The sequence below is a fragment of the Carassius gibelio genome, chromosome A5 (genome assembly GCF_023724105.1).
Source record: "Carassius gibelio isolate Cgi1373 ecotype wild population from Czech Republic chromosome A5, carGib1.2-hapl.c, whole genome shotgun sequence".
Taxonomy (NCBI): Eukaryota; Metazoa; Chordata; class Actinopteri; order Cypriniformes; family Cyprinidae; genus Carassius; species Carassius gibelio.
Genome location: NC_068375.1, coordinates 6,527,401 through 6,550,605, shown reverse-complemented (window position 1 = coordinate 6,550,605; position 23,205 = coordinate 6,527,401). Strand labels below are relative to the sequence as shown.

At 37.0% G+C, this 23,205-nt stretch overlaps 2 protein-coding genes across 5 annotated transcripts in view; one reads left to right on the top strand and one right to left on the bottom strand.

Moving 5' to 3' along the window:
• Window positions 1-23,151, bottom strand: part of LOC127990013 (UDP-glucuronosyltransferase 2A1-like) — a 49,559-nt gene extending 26,408 nt beyond the window's left edge. For 2 of the 4 annotated variants that reach the window (XM_052591467.1, XM_052591466.1), the window contains exon 1: window positions 21,727-23,151. In XM_052591467.1, the coding sequence (XP_052447427.1) occupies window positions 21,727-22,459 (733 nt within the window). In that variant the 5' untranslated portion in view covers window positions 22,460-23,151. Of the gene's footprint in view, window positions 1-6,379; window positions 7,139-9,326; window positions 9,379-9,514; window positions 9,602-21,726 lie in introns of those variants that run through there. The other 2 variants (XM_052591470.1, XM_052591468.1) reach the window with 2 other exon arrangements.
• Window positions 1-23,205, top strand: part of LOC127990179 (uncharacterized) — a 163,891-nt gene that overhangs the window by 121,776 nt on the left and 18,910 nt on the right. The gene's annotated exons all lie outside the window — the stretch shown is intronic.

Below are 23,205 nucleotides of genomic sequence, written 5' to 3'. Positions count from 1 at the left end.
GAAAAGAAGAAATTGTAACCAAGTTATTATATAAAACTAAAAAGTTGATTTTAGGTGGTAATAATATAAATAAAGATATGGCAGCCACACCAGTGGAAATCATTGGATTAAAAAATCCACTGTGTAAAGCGCAAATAGACAAAATCTCAAAAAAATGGCAGAAGAGCACAAAAAATATGACGACAAAATGGCCAAAGGAAGGGACATTTGATGTGGCATTGTGTGAGGAAATGGAAACTCTAATAAAAAATTATAAAACTAAAAGCATCAATATGAAAAAAGAAAAAAGAGAAACAAAAAGGGAAAAAGAGAAAGAAATACTTGCGCTGTTTAAAAAAGAAGGTGAAGATATGTTGAAGAGTATAAAACAGGCTAGGAAAGTCCTGAAGGAGGCAGAGAAGGATAACATTAGAAAAGAAAAGAAATATGCAGACCCCCCTCCTTATCTGCCTTTAGCAAGAGAATTCCCAATACTCAAGGGAACCATGGAGGTAACAGGAGAACTAGAGTTAGAAGGGCAGTTAGAGATGGATGATAGAGAGGAACCAGCTGTAAAAACACAGAGGCAAACCAGACAGGAAAGTGCAGAAGGTTTGCAACTTGACTGTTACAGACAAGCACGTACAGCGTTAGAAAAAATGAAAGCAAGTCAGGAAGATAAAACCTGGTTTGAGGAAGGATTAGAAAGAAAACGGAGGGAAGATAGAGATATTGTAGCACAAGTACAAGCTTTGGAAGAAGAAATGGAAGAGAAAATTAGAGAATCAGGGAAGAAGATCAGAGAGGTAAATAAGTTGGAGAGAGGAAAGAGTAAGTTGTTCTACGGTAGTGAGGATGAGAATCAGGCAGAGGAGTTATTTGATAACAGTAAATGGGAACAGGGCAGAGATAAAGGGACTCTTAGACCACTGGCCGCACAGCTCCCAATTTTAATCAAGGGTGAGCAGGGACAGTATGTCCCCTGGGCTTCACAGGACCTCGAGGGGCTTGTCACTCGTCTTCCTGATATTCATGAGGGTGCAGGGAAATTCATTAAAGTGTTTGAAGAGGAAACAATGGGAAAGCTATTGGCAGTGGGAGATGTTAAAGCTCTGCTGGCTAAAATTATTGGAGGGACAAAGATGGATGAAATTCTTCTTACAACGACTCTAAACAGAGCAGTGAACTCTCACAATATGGATGGGATTGTTTTTGATGCATTCCGCCCAGCAGTATGGCAGGCATTGCGTGCGGAGTATCCGATCAGACTGAATCCTAAATCACTGAAGGGAGAAGGAATTGGAGATTTAGAGAATCCAACCACTTATGTCCAAAAAGAGCTGAAAAGGTGGAAACAAGAAACTGAGGGGGATCCCGAGGGAGACCCATTAATGTCAACATTGTTTAGACAAGCTGTGATTGATGCTATGCCGCCAGCAGTAAAAAGCAAGCTGGAGGATGTGGTCGGTTTAACTTCTAAAACACACAAAGAGTTTTGTGACCATGTGTCTCATGCAGTGGAACAGCAAAGAAAAAATGAACTAAAACTTAAAAGTCAAGAGAAAGAGTTACAACGTAAACTAACTCAATTACAGCTTGAAGAACTCACAAAAAAGAATAAGAAAAATATTCAAGCTTCAGTAACAAATGCAACAGCAGAACAAATGACTCTAGTACCTCCAGTAATTGCTCCACAACCTACTATTCCGTCAAGTCCACTTACAGCAGTTCCTCCAAATGAACACTTGAACTCTGTGCCCATAATAAACGTTTATACTCAACAGCCAGGACAAATGGGATGGAGAAAAAACCCCATACAGCAAAGAGGCAGAGGCAGAGGCAGAGGCAGAGACAGGCCTCCACCATTGTGCTGGGGTTGTGCGCAGCCCGGACACATCAAAGCTGACTGTCCAACTCAACAATGGCCACAGCAACCTCAGGGTAGAAGGGAGATGAGCTGGCAACAGCCTACTCAGGGTCCAGTGCAGGGCCCAGTAAACCCTTGGGGAGGTCCCAATCCAGGCTATTAGGGGTGCCCAGAGAATCCTAAAGGGGAGAGTCAGCTTCCAATTTTATCAACAAAAGCTGATCAAGAGCCTATTATGCAGATTAAAATAGAGGGAGATACATTTCCATTTTTGGTTGATACGGGGGCAAATTTAACGTGCATTAATTTGAAATATGCTTCACATCTCCCCTTGTCTGGAAAATTTGCAAAGACAATAGGATTCTCGGGAAAAATGCAATTGATTCCCATAACAGCTCCAGTGTGTCTACAAACAAAAGATCAAAGTATAACAATGCCCATTCTGGTATCAAATCAAACTCCTATTAATTTGTTAGGAAGAGATGCATTATGTAAATTAGGACTACAAATTTGGTGTTCTCCAGAAGGTATATATATTGATTCAATAGGAACAGAAAAACAAATGATGGTTGCAGAGCCAAAAGCAAATGTTTTTTGGATAGGACAGATAGAACAAGATGTGAGACAGACGGTCAATAAATGGGGAAAGTTTATTGAAGCACAGATACCTGAAGCACAGCTATCAAAGTCAGAATTTCATTGCACAATGATGTATGATCAAGAAAGAGATGAAAATATAGAACAGAAATGGCAAAAAGAAACAAAAGGACAGCAGATTGAGATAGTCTCCCAGTACATCATCATAGGTAAGGAGGGAGCAGCTTTAAACATACCAGAAAGTGAATTTGTCAAAAAATGGTTCAATGTAAATAACTCTGTCCCGCATATTGCAGTATATGTAGGAAGAAATTGGGAAGCGAAAGATTTAGGACCAATGATGAAAAGGGCAGAACAAAGCAAATGGGAATCAACAGAAAACCCATTGATTTTTCATTCAGCTGACAAAAATTACATCAAAATTCTGTGTGCAACCAGTTTGCTGGGAATTCCACAGGAAGTAGTTATCAGCCAAAAGAAAGTAACACAGATGACTACAGCATCTGATTTAATTAACACAAATGAGACTGAATTATTTAAGGAAATGGAGTGTCAGGTACCAACTGAACTATGGTCTCAACATGACACAGATATTGGATTAATAAAATCAGCAAATCCAGTAAGAGTTCAACTTAAGCCAAATGCACGTCTGCCTAGAAAAGCACAATATCCTTTACGAGCAGATGCAGAAGCAGGAATAAAGGACACAATTGAAGGCTTAGTGAAGGCAGGGGTATTGATAGAAACTACTAGTTACTGTAATACTCCAATTATGCCTGTAATCAAATCAGACAAAACCAGATGGCGACTTGTTCATGATTTACGAACAATAAATGAAATAACGGAAGATATGCCAGCTGAGGTACCAAACCCACACACTTTATTGACAAATGTCCCTCCTGATGCCAAATACTTTACTGTAATTGATCTTTGCTCTGCCTACTTCAGTGTACCGCTTGCAGAAGAGAGTAAATATTTGTTTGCATTCACACATGCAAATAAGCAATATACATATTCTAGACTACCTCAGGGATATAAAAATCTTCCACACCTTCCTCTTATTAAGAAAGAAAGTACTACATGAGATGTGCCAAAGGGGCATTGAATGGGATGACCCACTCCCCACAGAGTTGATGCCACAATGGACTAGCTGGTTAAATGAATTGAAGAATCTGCACAATCTCCAGATTGCAAGATGTTTTGTTCCTGACTATCTAGGGACTGTTCAGAGGATCGAACTCCATCACTTTTCAGATGTGAGTGGCTATGGCTATGGTCAATGCTCATATACCCGAGTGTACTGATCTAAAACTACAAAGTGCACTGCTCTTTAGTTATTGGCAAGGCAAGGGTTGCACCCACAAAGGTCGTGACCTTACCCAGACTTGAGTTGACTGCTGCTGTGATCTCTTCACCAGTCAATAGCATGTTAAAGGAGGAGATGGAGCGCAAAATTGTTCAAGAATATTTTTGGACCAGTTCAAAGGTAGTCTGATGCTACATTAACAACAAAGCCCGTAGGTTTCACGTTTTCGTAGCAAAAAGAGTCCAAAGAATCAGAGAAACGACTGACCCTGAACAGTGGCATTATATAGACCCTTCCAGCGGCCTTAAGGTGTCAGAGTTGATAAGTTTTAAGTTTTTCTGGGAAAGAGAAAATATCACATCAGATCCCCGCTCCAGAGCTACTGATTGGTGATCCTGAAATCAGGGCAGTGCATGTGCTACTAACAAAGGTAGCAAATTATGATTTTGTTTTGGTGGTTTAATCGGTTTTTGAAATGGCACACTGCATTGAATGTTGTTGCTCAAATTCAGCAGTTAGTGATACACAAGGCAGTTAAACCCAAAAATGTAGAAGACCTGAGAAATTCCAGCATCAGGCTTGTAAAATTGGCACAAAGGGATGTCTTCAAAGATGAGATGCAAAAATTTAAACAAGGCAAATTTCCAAATAGTCATCCTTTGTTCCAACATGACCCAGTATTGCAGATGGTGTTTGCAGGGTGGGAGGGCGATTAAAGAAAGCTTTCTTACCTCTATACACGAAGCACCCAGCAGTCCTTCAAGAGATACTCACAATGAATCTTCTGTCCTTCTTCCTCCACCTGGGAAATTTGTGCCGGAGGATCTGTATGCAAGGAAAGGGTGGCGCAGAGTACAATATCTGACACAGCAATTTTGGAGTAGATGGAGGAAGGAATATCCGGCAAACATCACTCTTAGACAATGGTAAGGCAATGGCATCTCTCCAAGATGAAATGTAGATTGGAGATATTGTCATTGTCAAGGAGGAAGAGCTTCCCCGCAATGACTGGAGACTTGGACTAGTGCTTGATGTTTGTGAAGATGAAGACACATTATTTGCATTATTTATGTGCATCAGTTATGTTTAAATATTCTCATCAATTTGAGTTAATTTATTGTTTAAAAGTAGAGAATGTGCTCCCTTAAAATGTTTAATGCCATGGGTTCTTTAAAGAGATAGTTAATATTGAAGCGTAACAGGTCATATGACCAGGTTGAGTTGAACGCGGGGCCGCAGCATTATGGGTTGAAGAAACATGGATGCAGAGAAATGTTAATGTTATGGAGAGCCTGAAAAAGAGTACCTTTATCTGCATGGTCTAAGAGGGCGTACATGGTAATTCATCTTTAAAGCATTGCATACCCTCATCTGTCTCATACCCTCTCGCTCACAAGAGCTTATCAATGCAGGCATCTGTTGTTGAAGTCTCACTATTTTGCTGTTGTTGTTCTGTTTCTACTGTAAAAAAACGACCAGGGACAGTGTTGTCACCTGTGGAACATCTGATTACTGCAAAAATAATTCAGTGCGCAAATGCGACCTTTCGCATACAAAGTACCTATGGTTACAAAAAACGGGTGGTGCATGCATAATACACGTATACTATTTTTATGATGCAATTTGCGTCATGTGCACTGTACACGGTCCCTCACATATGCATTAAAAGTGAAGTATACTTTGGGCTTTTAGTCTGCAAAGACATGCACTTACCCTCCTCCATCCCCAGCTCCTCCTTATACAGGCATGATCACTTAGCGTAGGGGCGGCGAACAACGGTCCCTGAAAGTCGCAGCCTTGCAGAGTTTTGCTTCAACCCTAATCAAACACACCTGAACAAACTAATCAATGACTGAAGAGTTATTAGAAAGCAACAGGCAGGTGAGTTTTAAGTAGGGTTGGAGCTGAACTCTACAGGGCTGCGGCTCTCAAGGACCGGAGTTCGGCACCCCTGACTTAGTGTCTTGCCAACGGTAATCATCTATCAGGAATCGTTGCTTAATCTTTTAAGCTTCAGGGGTTTCAAACCTCAGTTGTGGATAGCTCAGAATTTGAACCTTTCTGACCAAAGCCTGCCACTAAAATAATGTTCAGGACCTCTACTATAATCTTAATCAAACTGAGTAGTCATGATTGAATTGACTTTTCATGTACCATGCTGGTTGCGTCCAGTGTAGACATGTTAGACAGCTGCTCAGGCAATCAAATCAAGGGCAAGTACTAACTGTTGTAGAATAACGAATATTATTTCTTTAAAAAAAAATTAGCTTATATTTTAACTTATTATTTAGAGACTCTCTATGTGTAAATGTGCATATTTTTGTGTCAGTAGATGGCGGGAAGTGATGCAAATTGTTTCTTCTTTTTTTTATGTACTGTCCTTTTTTTAAATAAACTAAAAGAGAAACTTTTTTGAATTATGAAAGCAGCAAGAACATGTTATGTTATTAAAGCATATTGTCACTATTGCACAACATTTAAGTAATTAACTGCTGTCTTCCACATACTGTATATCTTATATTCATTGACGAATGGATTTAACCATCAGTTTTGTATGCCAAATAGACAACTCCTTCCGACAATTAAAGCACATGCATAAAAGTTGGCCAAAACAAACAAACAAAAATTACCTCTTATTTCAGTGTAAAGCCAGTCATAAGTGTACTTCATGTTCAGTCGAAATATAGATGTATGTATGACATAGAGGAGCATGTTTTCAACTCTCTCTGTGAAGCTCATATGATCGGTGAGGTGATCTTGCAAAGCGGCTGCAGGAACGTAGGATGGCGGCGCAGGCATCTGACCACAAAGCCGCTCGAAAGTATACGAAAATGTTGCACGCAGCGACAGGACGTGTGGGATATTCAGCTTCTGTGCCATCAAGTCAGTGCATGGCGTCATTGGATCAGAAAACAGCACATCATAATGAGATTCCTGAAGCGTGTGTAAAAGATCCTCATTGTGAAACATGCCCCTGCATATGTCAGTAGCCAGCAGCATGAAGTTTGACATCACTCGCCAGATGTTGACCACGGTCTCGTATTTACTGGCTGTGTCATTCATCCAGAGGTGAATGAAGTCAATCCACACAGCATTGGCCTCTTCTTTCTTCGTGTTGACTCTAAACACATTGAAATCGAACCGCTCCTTCCGTGTGTGCGGTACAGTAGGTGATGAAGAACTGACCAGAACAGTCACACTGTGGTTACGATCGACCAGCGCGTCAATGATCGCACGCATGTTGTGCCAGTGACTGTACTCGCCTGGCAACACCAAAACCTTGCCAGCTTCTACTCCACACAGCAGTACAAGCACAAATAAAGTCCCAGAAATCATGGTCAAATGTTTCTGCTTCTGAAAGTGCAGCCTGGTCTGGGAAACGAGGATCTAAAGGAATAAGTTATGTGCACAACAGGATTTGGGCAAAGTTCGTGTTGCATTATAGAGGGTAGGTGCACTTTGTCCTGAATCATTAAAGCTATTTTGTAAAAAGATAATGAATACTGTTGACTTAAACTTTCATTCAACGCAAGCTTGCAGTTGACACTCTAATCTCTTTTATTCGTTTTCCCTTTGTTGTTCTGACTATGTAGAGGGACATGCAAATGTTACCATTAACAAAACTTTTTCTTTAGAAAACATAAATAGAAAACCTTATTTAGATTGTTATTGTTTCTCATGTGGATGTCTGTAAAAAGATAAAATAAATAATTACATTGCACCCCACTGATAAAACTATGGATTCGAATGACGATCTATTCACAGTGAAGAAGTGAGTTCTGTGATCATACGAACCCCTGCTCACAAATCCAGTCGCATGAGTGTCTTCTGTCATTTAAATGGCACATGCTTGGAATAATCCTACAAATAAATTCAGATTTAATAATATCCTATTTATTATTTGATATTTAAATCTCCTGTTTAAAAATAGGATAACAGACACGCTATATATGAAATGGACTTCTTCTCTGTAGCATTTTATCTTTCAAAATGATGGATGCCATTAAAATTATGGAAATCTGTAGAAATAAGTTACTGCAACCTCTTATTTACATAAGATAAAACAAAGCTGCTTAGTTTATATATTTTATGTATATAATTTTATATAAAACATATTTTAAAAATCATTGCCATAGAGACCCATTTTTAATGTGAGAGAAACACTCTCTTCAGCAAGTGGTTAAAGATCACCATTATCCAAAACAAGCTGTCACATAGCATGTCTAAGTAATAATTCACATAATGAATAATGAAAATTATAAATATAACTGCAAGCATCAGTTATAACAGTCCAACTATAATGTTTCGATAGAGCATTATAAGGATTGGAGTGCAGTAGGCTGTCTATTTAAGTTTGAAAATGGAAAAACTGATCTAAAACTACCCAAAAGTAACAAATATGCTGACAGGACAGGGCAGGGAAGGGCAGGGCAGGACAAATCTGGGAGCACCGAGGTGAGACACAACAGGAACCAACAGGACACCAGGGCTGGGTTCCAATTCATCATTTATGCCCTTCCCTCGCTAACCCTGTATCCTGTTTAATCGGTTGTACGTCATTGATTACATTGCATGAGAGCCCAGTACTAGCTGAAACTTTGCAATGGGCTGAACTGGACCATCCTAAGTCCTTGATCACGCGGAATCTGCAATGATGAATTTATGTATTATTTCCATCATTTCAATTATTCAATTTGTTGGATGCAGCATTCTAATCACAATTAACCGCAATCTGCAATGATATCATTATCGTGTTGCACTGTAGTCTACTGAGCAGCCCGCAGTGTATACTCACTACATCAGTCAAAATTGAGGGGTCGAGGGTCCCTTGTCCACGTCACAAAGTGAAAATGGCAGTGGGGATTTCCCTGAGGGAATGTGCTTAGGGAAGTTTGCTAGTGTGTGTCTAAAAGTGAAGTGGATCACAGCCCAGTATATTCGACAACAAATCTACAATATAGAACATTTTCTCTCTCTTCATTTGGCTTGCACACGTTTTATCAAGGGTTGCCACAGTGGAGTGATCCGCACAACTGATTGTGCACATGCTTTATGCCCAATTGCCCTTCCTGGATAACAAAGAAAATTTAAATCCATCGCACTCCAAAATTGTTTAGACTAACAAAGATGACTTTGATTCACGATTCACTATTTTGGGGGCATCAAGATCATTTTGGGGAGACTCAAACAATGCAGAGGTCAGAAGATAAATCTTAAAGCTGAGCGGCAAGTTTTGTCGAAGAAAATGTTTCTGAACAGTTTGACTATTATACATTTTTTATTGGTTTACAGTGCTAAATATATGCATGCACACACACACACACACACACACACACACACACACACACACGTATGTTTGTGTGAGCAAAGGACATTAGTTTGTGTAAATCTAAGTTGCTTTCGACTCAAATGTTGAAATGTGCATCGAGGTCTGAAACTGAATATATAATGAATATTAAACAAAAAAATTTACTACAATTTATACAAAAATACAGTGCTGCAAATTGATCCTGATGCTGCAGCACAAAAAGGGCCTATTTTTTTCTTGGCATTGGTGCATGTACATTCAACACTCACCATACATGCGCACTCAGAACGACCAAGAAGCGACGCAACCAGCCAGCCTTTACTGAAAATGAGATTGACATCAAGCTATGTAACATCAACATTCAACAGCAATTATCAGAAAATGCACTTAATGCAGAAAAGGCTAAAGAAGATCAACTTAACTTCGGCATACTGTCACTCTTACTAGTTCTACTTACTTATATTGCTGTTTTTTGAGCCTCATCCAGGGCGAATTCTTAGATCGTGTCAGTGAAGTCAAGGCTGCGCAGCATGCTTTCAAGTTAATGCTTTATTTTGTATCGTTGTCATACAATCCTCAACAATGGTGACAATCAAAAAAAAGAAAAAATACAGCATGCTGGGAGCCATGAACATGTTTTCTATGCTGGCATGAAAATGGTGATGTCTGTGAGTGTATAAAGAACACAAAACATGTTTTAAACAAAAAGTTAAAAAGGACAATATTTATACACTCTTAAACATCAGTATATTTATTTACAATATACATATTATAGCCCAATGACTGCATTAAAGTAGTTTAAGTTATTCAACTGATATATATATATATCAGTTGAATAACTTAAACTACTTTATATATATATATATCAGTTGAATAACTTAAACTACTTTATATATATATATATCAGTTGAATAACTTAAACTACTTTAATGCAGTCACTGGGCTTTTATTAAAACATACATGTTGAACTTCTGTAGACATGTGACAGAAATAAAGTCAATCTGGTTAGTAATATTGTAATTAGGGATATGCCGGTATCAAATTTTCCTGTTCCTGTTTCCTGTTAATTGATAATGCTTTTTTCACGGTATACGGGATTATCACAGTATTGGATTTTTTTTTTTTTAAGTGGTCATAATACAGTATAACAGGTTAAATAACTTTTTTCTTATAACAAAAATAACTAAACATTTAAAACAATAAAGCAATACAGACTAATATATTAAAGTCAAATGTTTTACATATTAAAGTGCAAAAGAACTATAAAAACCAAAAGTTATCACTTTACAATAAGACCTCATTAAGTAAAGTTGGCAATGCTGTTTAATCAGATCTTGAGAGATTTAAAGTCTTGTAACTGTGGCTGAAGAAAGTTGTAGTCTGTGTTCTTATTTCTTTTTCTTTCAGTGCTTGTTCACAGCAGGTGTTTGAATGACTGAGAGAATATTACAGGAACATCTTACTAACCTTTAAATAACATTCTACTAACATTAAAGATCCTGGATCTTTTATGTTCTTGGAATGTTACAAATCAGTGTTTCTAGAATGTTATATTTTAAATCAAAATTGACTGCATGGTTAAAATATGCTACGTGTATATATTAAAAAAAGTGTTTTTAGAGAAAGAAAAGAAAAAAAGTTGCTTTTATTATTTAATTTAGGTAACAGAACTAATGCAGTCGCTAATGCAGTGTTTACAAACATTAGGCTATAATAAACACTGTAAACATAGCTAGGCTATTAGTTCCCCGCACTCCACAACAAATCCTTTCAATTAACAGTATTTAGAAAAGAACAAGGATTAAAAATATAAGAAGCTATAGCAATATAAACGACAAGCCAAAACAAATTCATTTAGGTTAAAACAAAACTAAAACCAATGTTGGGTCTCACGTTTGACACAAAATCAAATGTTTCCATATCCGCAATGTATTTGAATGCCAAATTATTATTTATTATGTACTTCACTCATGTTTCAACATCCACGTAAAACTAACATCACGGCTGTACGGTGATAACACCTAACAGATTTTACTACATATTTAAACTGAGCAGTGTGTGTGTCTCTCTCTCTCTCTGTGTGTGTGTGTTTCTTCATGTTTGACTGACTGTAATTTATTATGATATCACTCTTAGAAATGAAGCATGGGTGTAGTTTAATTTAAATACTAGTTTTATGTTAAAATTACTAAAATTATTATGTTTATATAGTAAAAATAAGCAAGTTTCATTGCATTAAATTAATAGTATAATATTTCAAGTCTACAAAATGTCACAGATTTAAACCAACTTAACCAGATCATTTTAAACCTACTAGCGGTTGAAGATTGTCCCAAAGCGCTTTCCGTACTTGCAATTTCGCACATGCACGAGACGACACATCCATTTTCCACCTGCCCTTGGCCAACTTTTTTAAATCGTTATCATCCATAAATTATTTGGTAAGTAGAACGTTTTTTTAGTAATATATTTTAGTTGTACATTTGTGAAATGTTTTTGTGTGCTTAGATGTATACTTTGTTGATAGTTTAAAACGATTTCTTGCTAGCTTAATTAACACAGAATTAGCCTGTATCATAGTTAAGTGTTAGAAGTGGTCATTAAATTACCGAAATATTAGAAATCTGTCTAGTTATTTTAGTTTAGTTGTGTTGTAACTTAGCTTTAAACAGTGCGCTTTATTTTTTTTTTGATATTTAACATTAGCCTAATATAGCACATGGCATAGCCATGTTCTTTTTTTAATGTTTTTTTTTTTTTTTTTTTTTTTTAGCTCCAGTAGGCTACGGTTTTAAACTAGTATTGTTTTTGTTTTTAAACTCCATTATAGTATTACATTAGTGCTGCTCCGATCACAATCGGCCGATCTTTAATGCACATCTCGTCAGTAAAGCCGTTAATTCGCGGTTAATTCCGTGCGTGATTTCACATAGAGCAGCTGTTACTACACAGAGCCGTTATTAACTGAGATGATGCGTAAATCCATGTTCATTTTCAGCGTTTATTTGCCCATCTTCTCAGTTAACAACGACTGATCTATGTGAAATCACGCACCTGATGGAATTAACCGCTGATTAGAGAACCGGCTTTACTGACGAGATGCGCATAACGATCAGCCGATCGTGATCGGAGCAGCCCTACTACTGTCTGTTATTAAGGCGGGCAATGCACCCATCATGAGATGAGCCAGTCAGTGGCTCAAATATAATTGCTATAGATTTGGAAGGGATTCTGTATCATTAACACTTTCATGTCTTTTTTTAGGCTCTGAATGTGGAGGTGCAAACAGTGTCCTGAAAGTGAATCTACAAGGTACCAATTACTAAAACACTATAAATTAATCCATGGCCATTATGGTCAGGGACACTCCAGATATCCATGCACATATTATGAATGCCCATGCTCATTCAAAACATGGAATGCACTTAAAACTCATTTGAGTCGATGTCATGTTGATGTTTTACATTTAAGGACTACAGAACAAGTAATTTTGAAAAAGAACAACCAACAGGTAATCAAAAGTAAAATGGAAAGAACCTTTGCCTACAGAAGACAGGAAGTTGTTGGAAGATATGCCCTTCATAGCAGAGTTCAAAAGCCGATGTCCAGACCTGTTTTCTGAGAGCCAGGTAAAGTATTATTCATCATCTGTATTTAATTTAAATATGTGGAATTAATGTCTAAATACTGTATTTGGGTATAAAACAAATGAGCACATATTTAATTGACAGGTTTGGAGGCAATGTGGTAAGAATCCATGCATGTGGTTGTTCTACTCTATATTACAATGCACATTACAAATACATCCATATAAATTGGTTACAGATACATTGAACCACCAACTAAAAACATTTAGCCAAAAGCAAACTCATGTTCCCTCTACACCAGGGGTGTCACACTCAAGTTTCAGAGAGGGCCAAAATTAAGAAATGGTACTGAGTGCCAAACAGTCTCATAGTGCTGTCTTAATATTATTATTATGGACACGCCAGCTCCACTTTTAAAGCAAACTGGATATAATTGACATGCCTGCTCTACACCATATGTGATCATTTTAAATATATTTGTTTTAACTTAAGAGACTCATAGTGAATTTTTGTTTTAATACAGGTAAATGCAGAATTCACCCTCATCACCACAGTCCCCCTGTTCTCAACCTTTATGTCCCGACTGGATCATTACTCTAGCCAGCTATTGAGGGTATTCAAAAAGAAGGGGGGAACAGCAAGACGTGATATCGACGTAATCATTGCAGAAATGGACATGGTATGTGTTTTGGGTGTATTGGGCTCCGACCCCTGGGGGTTTAACATTTACTCTAAACATAATTATGCTTTTTTTATTATTATTAAGATCTTTAACCTTTCTATTGCAAATACAAATACTACACTATTTACAAATATGATTTGCTATCCACTAATACAGAATCCTATGATTTGTACAAATAGATGTATTTCTGTAAATGTTTTTAATTTATAAAATGATACTTTATATTTTGTGCACATTTATCATGAAATGTCAGTTGAGAATCTGTAACTCTGCTTGTGAAGTGTTGAATCTGCTTTTCTGAATTGTCTGATGCAATTTTTTCATTCGTCCATTAAATTCCGTTTATTTTAGACCAAACTGAACAGTACTGCCTCCTTCAAGGTGTCAATGGTATAAGCTTGAGAAACACTTGAGCTATTTATGTAAAATGTGGCTCGCTAAACGGTGAAATTATTTTCTCAAAATGATGTCCTTAAAAGTAAAAGTGTGGATCACGCAATTGACAAATGCAGATTCAACACCACAAACTGAACTGCAGATTTACAACTGACATTTAATTAATTGATTTGTGCAATTTTCATGAAAAGCATGGTAGAATAAGGTCGTAATAGATTTCTCAATGTGAAAATGGCAGTTTCCTCAAATAAAATGTTCAAAATCAGTTGTTGGTTTCCCACAGAATCCCAGTGTTGAAGTACGACGGACATGCATCCTAAAGGCGTTGTGCGTCTACTTAAATGAAAAGCCTGACAGCCTTCTTAAGGAGTACTGGGTAAGTCGCATTCTTTGTCAATCATAAACAAATTGATATAGAAAAATATATATTTTTATATTTTAATTTCACAAACCTGTGAACTGAAATGTGTTGTAGGCTCAGAACTTGCATGTTATGCTATATTGATTTTTGCCAATGTTGGCAATATATCAAATTTTCAAAAAAAATTTATATGATGATTGATCAACCAAAAACATAATGGACAACAATTTCTACATTAATGTATAACATTTTGTAAAGTTAAGCCAAAGAAATAAAAATCTGTCTTATTTAAACACAGGCAAAATAATAATCAAATATACTTCTTGGGAATTAGTATTGTGTTCTCTAATTGTAAACTTAACATCTTTTGGGTTTGTTTCTAGTGTCATAGGTGCATAATTAATAATGGCTCTCTTTCTTTGTCATAGGCTACCGAGGATACTGGTATTGATGCAATGACGGAAATGGAGAGACTGGCTTTGGGTGTCTACATTGTTCGACATGATGGAGCAGATGCTTCAGATCCACCTGAGGATGTTGGCGTCGTCATTGAAGGCTGCACAGTGCTGCGTGATCTGAGAGAGGTTGCAAATGGATGTGCAGTCCTGTTTGGCTTGATCTACTGTTTAAACTTGAGCTATCCCAAGGAGATGCGATACAGTTTCGAATTTCCTCAGAAAGTGTTTATGGAATTGGATGGGAACAAGCTCTCCACTTAAGTGCAGGTCCTCAAAAACAAACTGCATGAGTAAAATCACCTGCACCAGACAAGACTGGACCTGGCTTTGGACACTTAAATTGTGTTGACTTACTTTATTTTTGGACTGCTGCTAGACGAAATAAAGCGGTGATCAATGATGGTTTCTAATAAGCAGACAGGACTGCAGTTGGTCATCGACTTGCTTGGGGAGGCTCAGTTCTTTGGATTTTGGACTGCTGCTAGACAAAACATCTAGCAATCTAAAGACAATGTTGGTTGTGGTAATTGGCATTTAATGTTCTCTTGTTTTCTGATTTCTTCAGAATCAAAAGATGTGAAATACAACAAACACCTGTTTGTTATAATGAAACAATCTCAAACAATTTAAGGTGAAGATTGTTTTTTTGTGTCATGTAAACATTGCTGATTTTCTATTTCTCCTTTTAATGCAAACTATAAACCTTGTATTTTTCATAAAAATGTTCTTGATAAGTCAAGTATGTAAAGTCTGAACATAGTATGTTCTAACGGTGAAGTGAGAATTTTCTGCAGCATAAATCCTCTTGATTGTAAACTTCAGTTAATTTAACCTCCCTCCATATAGAAAACAAGGATTTGCCTATTTAGTTTTTATTTCAGTAGGCAACACCTGTTAGACATTGTTGACGTCAAAGTTCAGATTTAATATAAAGCTATAATGGGATTGAACATTATCGGATGGTGAAGATTCACAAACAAGTTTTATATTTTTGATTTATTATTTATATTTGTCTATTTGCATTTTATACGTGGACTTATGTTGGTGTCTTCAATTGTATTTGTACACTTGTATTCGTATGTAAGTTTTGCTTACATATTTGTAATAATTTTATCAGTCATGATAATCCCAGATATAGCAATGTACCTTGAAGGTCAACATTAATTTTTTGACTTAATTATATTTCAAAACCATAGGTGAATAAAGTTAAAGTGACTTGAGTAGTTTTCTTTTTTAAACCGAGCAAGTATAATCAACACAAATGGATAACATTAGCAAAGCTTAATTTTGTTTAATAAATTGAACTTAATAAGGTTATGTTAGTTCAAGCTATAGTCATTAAATTCTAGACAATAATTTACATTTATTCAAAATAATTGTGTAATGTCCCATTTAATTAACACCGTTATGAATGATTTACTTAAAATATTATGTTACAATTAATTGTATATTAACTTTTCCATTTAAGCAATAAGTTTTGTGGGACCGGTTGACATAACTTTATTAATTAAATACAACATTTAATTTCTTAGAGTGTATTAAACAGGCTGCGTTGTCAAGCAATGCTTAACTGTGAGTGCGTATGCGCCGCTGGTGCAATCACTTGATATTTTTTAATGACTCATTTTAGTTATTAAGATAATCCAAATTGTAAAAGTTTTGCCTTTATTTGTGTATATTCAAAATAAAAACAAATCTTTGTTTTTTGTAATTTCATTCTAAGAATTATTTTGAGGTTAATATAGTGAAGGAAAACTGTTCAGCTTCCACAAAATTCTTGTCTGTTTTCATCTGGGCCTATTTCAGCAATGGGCCTAATGCTGCAGCATCAATATCACCCACTTTAATACATACATTGACAGAGCGGAAGGACAGCTTATCGTAGCCCTCGGACCGAGGGATATGATTGGACATTTTATCCTCCTACACCTTCCATAGATGATAGAAATATGCCACACATCATGTTCTCATGCAGTGACAAATATATCGCAGAGCAAAGAGGACACTGACTACATGTCGACAGACAAGACAGAGCAGCTTACTTCTGGTATAAAACAAAGTCTCAGCTTCCAAATTTTGACTTTTTTTAAGAGATTCAAATAAATCCCATTTTGTGGCTCTTTAATGTGTGGAGACATCGTTGTACTAGCACCTCAGTTCAAGCGTGATGTGACCCGATCATCTCTTCCTCTTTACTAGTTATAGCATGAAATAAACATGAATGAACATCAGAAGGAATCTTTTTTAAACTGCGGAAAGACGTCAAAATACACTGTTTTGCAGGATCAAGTTCACCGGCATTAATCTACTCTTGTTTGCGTTGTTTGTCGGACAAAATAGCAGATTGGGCGTTAGCACTGTCACACTGTTCCTTGTGTTGAGGCTCAAAGCTCAGGATGATTGCATGATGATGGTACAGCACAGCAGTAAAAATAGTTTATCGTTTGACATGCGTTGGATGTTTGGTTTCATACCCATTAAACTCTGCACATTTTTTTTTTAAGTCTAAATCAACTTAGGTATACAAATAACTTAAAAAGTTGACCTAAAGGTCTCTGACCAAGTGCAAATAACTCTGAACATCATTCCTTATATAGCACTAGTTTTGGAGATAATATAGAACATTTAAATCCATTAAATCCAAAACTGTTTATACTACAAAGTTGCTGATTCACTATTTTTTGGACATCAAGATCTTTTTGAGGAGACTCAACCCTTACGAAAATTAACCATGGTTTTACTACAAATAAAACCAAAAAACCATGGTTACTGTAGTTAAACCATGGTAACCACAAATTAACCATGGTTTTGCTATATTAACCATAGTTTAACCATGGTATTTGTAGTAAATCTGTGGTTTTACAAATGGCAGTCAATACGCCAAAAAACCATGGGTTACTACAGTTTTACTATAATAAAACCATGGTTATTTTCGTAAGGGAAATCAATGCAGAGGTCAGAAGTTTAATCCTAAAGCTCAACAGAAAGTCAAGAACATTTTGACAATTATAAGTTACAATGGTTATTTGAATTACAGCTAAGTTGACAAACGTTGAAATGTGCATTGAGATCTGAAACTGAATATAGAACGAATATTAAATGTTAAAATTGATCACAATTTGTACAAGAATACAGTGCTGTTGCAACTTTCGAGTTGATTGCTGATCATTCACTACCACAGTTAACAGCAATGGATAAAAGCATGCACCAGACTTCACCGACTTGATAAAATATAGCTAAACTAGAACTCGATCAATTTGTCCGCAGTTTACAGATGTACAGGAGAGAAAAGCAACATTTGAACCCATTGCATCCGGCGAGGATCTTACCTAATACTTCACTGTAGTAATTATCCAAAGTCATCGAGGCCATCCGAAACGCAAATGAATAAACGACATACACAATCATATTTTTCACTCTTTCCATGAAGCTCATGTGATCGGTCATCTCCGTCGGAGGAACCGGTACATAAGAGGGCGGTGAGGGCATCTGTCCACACATCCTCTCCATTGAAAACCCCAAAGAAATGCGAAGGGAAAGCACGACAGGCAGGTCCAGAATCTCTGCCAGCAAGTCACTGCACATGTTCATGGGATCGTATAAAAGCACATCAAACTTTAAAGCCGTCAAGCGACTGATAAGCGTTTCGTTACGCAGCATGCAGTCGCACATAGTCCGGTGCATTTCGCGTACTTTCCCCAGCAGATCGATGATCTGGAGACCGATTTGGACCTTACTTGGTGCGGGATACTGCAACCAGATATCAAGAAGCTGTTCGCTCAAAGCGTGCACCTCGTGCGCCTTCAGAGGCACGTCAAACACCAGATACTGAAACCTCTCCTGCTGTGTGAAGTTTATTGTTGGCGAGGCTGAGTTGACCAGAACCGTCACCCTGTGATTGCGGTTCAACAGTTCGTCCACAATGTTGCGCATGTTGGACCAGTGGCTGTATTCTCCCGGCAGCACGAGCACATGTCCACCGTGCGTAAAGCTCAAGTCACCGAGTAGGAAGACTACAAAAAGTGTAAAGGACTTTCCCAAACATTGCATTTTAGAAGCACTCGTGAAGACGCAGCAGGCAATATATGATATAAGCGGTTTCGACAAGATACCAAGGATCTGGGCGTACCCGTTCAGGAAAGTTTCTGTGTGAAAGGTGGAGACAGAGCCAAGTATAGGTCTCTGCAGGAAAGTAATGGGAGTTACAAGATCAAGGTGTTTTTACACCATGATACCTGATTGGTTGATGTAATAGTGACGTTAGGTTTAGGGGTGGGGTTGGGTAAGGGGGATCATTTAGATTGCATGATTCAGAAACACCCAGCAGTTTGAAAACACCCACATGGTGATAAACGCCCACTTTTGCTCTGCAGAGACCTGACAGAGCAGGACTTTGGAGTTACGTCACATCAACAGCCCCTTTCACACTGCCATTCCGGCAAATTCAGGGGTAAAGTGTTCCTGTATTTGTTCCCTGGTCGCTAGATTTGGCACTTTCACACTGCCAGTGATGACCCGGTATATGTGCGTGCTTTCACACACAACCCTTGAAGATCCCGTAACGACACGTGACATCAGCGCGTGACGTGTAATGTACGAGTCGACAAAGCTTGGCACGTTATACTTTAACTGAAGCAAGCAAACGATCTCTGCGTCAGCGCGGAAAGTGAGGAACTAACTGATCTCTGCTTCATTACAGTTTGCACATATGTTTTCGTCGCGAATGTTGATCTTCCTTCAAAACAGCCGGTAAAAAAGTCGCGCGATAACGCGCATCATCACTTCGATACGGAATTAGATCTGGCTTTTGTTCACACAGCGCTCGTTCCGGATCGATTACCACAATGTTACTATGTCCCCGACCCGGGTTCGATTCGGTAATCAATTCCGGGAGGTGGTTGCTTTCACACAGAAGGCGACCAGGCAATGTTACGGGAATATTGCGGGTCCGACGTGCAGTGTGAAAGGGGCAATAGAGTAAAGAATCCGGAAACATACGCTCGTTATTAATATAAGAGTGATTCTGTAATTGCATTTACATTTGGTGTTTGAGGTCATTATTTTTTTCTGCTTTTTTCAAATGCTTATATTTGTAAATATTTTTAAACTGTTACTCATTCTTATGAATTACAAGATGTTACAGTCCATAATAGTATATATATATACTTTTACAACTCAGTTACTAAGGTAGAGTAACAATGCTGCCAATGCGGTAACAGAAATGACGGTCCATCGGACAATTCTGTCAGTTCTGTCACTTTATAATTCTGTTACTTAAAGGGTCAACTCTGTTTATGAACTATTTTAACAATCACACAAAAAAGTTGTAAAAAAAAAAAAAAAAAAAAAACAAAAACAAAAAAAAAACATTGATTTATTTTTGCATATTTCAACATCATTTTTTTTTAAAACTGGATATTGTATATAACATATTTTCAGATTAAAAATATTTGCTCCAAGTGGAAGGTTCTGTGAAGAAATATATATATATATATATATATATATATATATATATATATATATATATATATATATAAATTTTTTTTTTTTTTTTCAGGTATGAATAGGTGAAATTATCTCAGTTTCAGGTGATGGAATGTAAGGAATGTTTGTCTTATAAAACAAGAATTATTTTTCCCGTTATGACTTATTGTTATTTCTACATATTGACTAATTTGTCCATAACAGAGTTGACAAAAAATACTATAAAGTCATCTGTTTTTTTTATTTTATTTTTATTTTTTATTAAAAGTTAAAAAAGAAGTAGTAACTTGTGTTTGGCAAGCACTTAATTATTAAAATGTAAATATGTTTTCAACAGAGTACTCATGCATAATGTAAGTTTACTATGCTACATTTCACAAGTTGTGTACACTTAAGTAGTGTGATTAATGGTGAAATGTAGTTTAAATGCGCGTAATAACTTGCATAACAAATCTTAAAAACTCCTGAGAATGTTATCTAATTTTTAGGATCTACTGCTCCAGTGCACTTGAATGTGAAAGTACTGCATGGTAAAGTGCACGTTATCAGTGGTTTTATGTTTCTTGTATTGTTTGGAAATGTTTGAAGCTATTCTGAATGATGTGTTATAACATCCAGTGACCTATCCAGGACCTTCTAGCTTGTGTTTTTCAGCTCGTTTAATGGTCAGAACTATAGAAATAAAAATAACGTTGGAAGTTCTTGCCAGAGTTTTACTGGTGACCCTGAATTAGCTTGTTCATGTTTAAGACCAGTTGTAAAGCCATTGTATTATATTGCTTGTATTTTTATGTGCAAACACATCATCTAATAAACTTTAAACATTGTTTTCTTCATGGCAGGTTCATATTCTTTATAACTATGTGAGTATTTCCTGAAAATCAATAAAAGTGTCCAAGAAATGGCCTGAGCTATTTTAACCAATCAGAAAACACTTGAGAAGATGCATGGGTTTGCTGACATAACAAGTGCAAGGATCAGAGGTGTGTTTTTCTTTATTAGTGCACTTTAATAAGGGCATGTGATCACTAAATGTCAACGTGTATTTCATTTAATGTATTTGATCTAAGGTGAAAGGTGAAAATGTTCAACAGCCTTTCATGTGTCAATGAGATATGTGTAAATATATGTTAATTCACTTTGAACTGCTTATCAATTTTCCATCTATTTGGATTGCAGTTACAACATAAAGTACAATTATACAAACAATTACATTTATTTAGTTATTTGAACACGGTTACAATATGGCTAGCCCTGGAAAAGTTATATATTTTGTTACTTCAAATGTATGAGATTAAAAAAAGGGTTTATTGATGATAAATATTTAAACAGTTTTGTGTGTGTGTGCGTGTATTTAAAATGCATTTAGTTTATTAGTACTATTACAGAAATCTTACCCGTTACATTCCTGTCACAAATATGTGTATATTAAGTTTATTAGTTTATGTAAAACCGTTTGCTTCAAACTGATGGAAAGTGTATATGCAATTCAAATACTCCATTGTAAAATTTAGGCCTAAATGTGCTCACCATAGACAAAATAAAACAGTGTTCATTTGAGTTAAAAGATGTGCAACTACTAATTCATCTGTTTATGTATAACAGATATACATATATATTTAAAAAAAAGACATTCATGATCTACTGCCTCTAATACAGAACAAGGTCTTTTTCACTGCAATGAATTGTGAATGCACTTACCCATGACTTGTGTATAAAAGTGATCCCACTTTGATTTAGCCACTAGATAAAACAGGATATCCTGTGTGCCATAAAAGAGGAAGTTTTTCAGTCTCTGCAAGAAATTCATTTCATCTGTATTTTCAGAGACGACGGCAGGGACGTAGGATGGCGGTGCCGGCAGCTGGCCACAGAGCCTCTCTACAGTGTTACCGAATGAAAACCTGAGACTGAAGATTAACGGGACGTTCAGCTTCCGTGCCAGCAGCTCCCCGCACATGAAGAGGGGGTCTGCAAGTAAGACGTCAAACTTCTCTTTTCTCCACTTCTCCAGCAGGTCTTTTCTGGCAAAGAGTTCATTGCACACGACCTGGTTCTGTTCTGTGCCTATGTCAAGCATCTCCTTGATCTTCATTGAAGCCCTGATGATGTTGTCATTGGGTAGATCGTGAGTCCAGTATTTCAGCATCCTCTCCATATTCTCCAGGATGTCCTGCTTTGTGTGAGGCACCTGTAAAATCTCCACATTGTAACCCGCGGATGGGGTGGTGTTGACAGACGGTGTAGCTGAGTGGGTCACCACTGTGATATTGTGTCCTCTTGCGATCAGTGCATTCAGGATGACTTTCAAATTGAGCCAGTGGCTGAATTCAGAAGGCCAGACGATGACCTTACCTCCCGACACACACTGTGGGTTCAGGTTTAGGTTCAGCAGAACTAACAGGAAAAAACCAACGCTTCCTCTGGGACCCATGACTGAAGTGAATAACAAGCTGAACAAGCATGTGAAGGAGGAGGAGCTACTGCTGCCTGGACACGCACAATTTACGCAATCAAATAACAGGGCAAGGTCTTTATCAGTCTGGATGTATTAGTTTCAATGGAATAGAAAGTATAGACTGTTTGCATGCAAAACCACCACTGGCTTCACCCCTTTACCTAAATAAATTACTTCAGACTTATGTGCCTCTAGAAGCTTGTGTTCTGCAAGTGAACGTCGCTTGATTGTGCCATCCCAAAGAAGCACAAAGTCACTTTTACAGACTTTTCAGTTAAATGTTCCCTTCTGGTGGAATGACCTCCCCAACTCAATCCGAGCAGCTGAGTTCTTGCATATCTTCAAACCCATCTCTTCCATCTTTATTTGACCCTCTAACTTTAGCACTTACAATTCTAATTCTATTCTTAAAAAAAAAAAAAGAATTTTCATTTATTATACAATTACAAAAAAAGACCTCTAACACTAACTTGCTCTATTATTTTTCTATTCTATCTGTTTTCTTTTTATTTATCTAAAAGCCCTTGCTACGTGTACTGTGTTAACCTAACTGAGACTTGTTATAGCACTTATATATCATTGCTCTCTTTGTTGTTTTTGATTGCTTCCACTGTCCTCATTTGTAAGTCGCTTTGGATAAAAGCGTCTGCTAAATGAATAAATGTAAATGTATAGACTGACAGACTGATGAGTAACTGACTAATTGTAAGGGATAATGTATA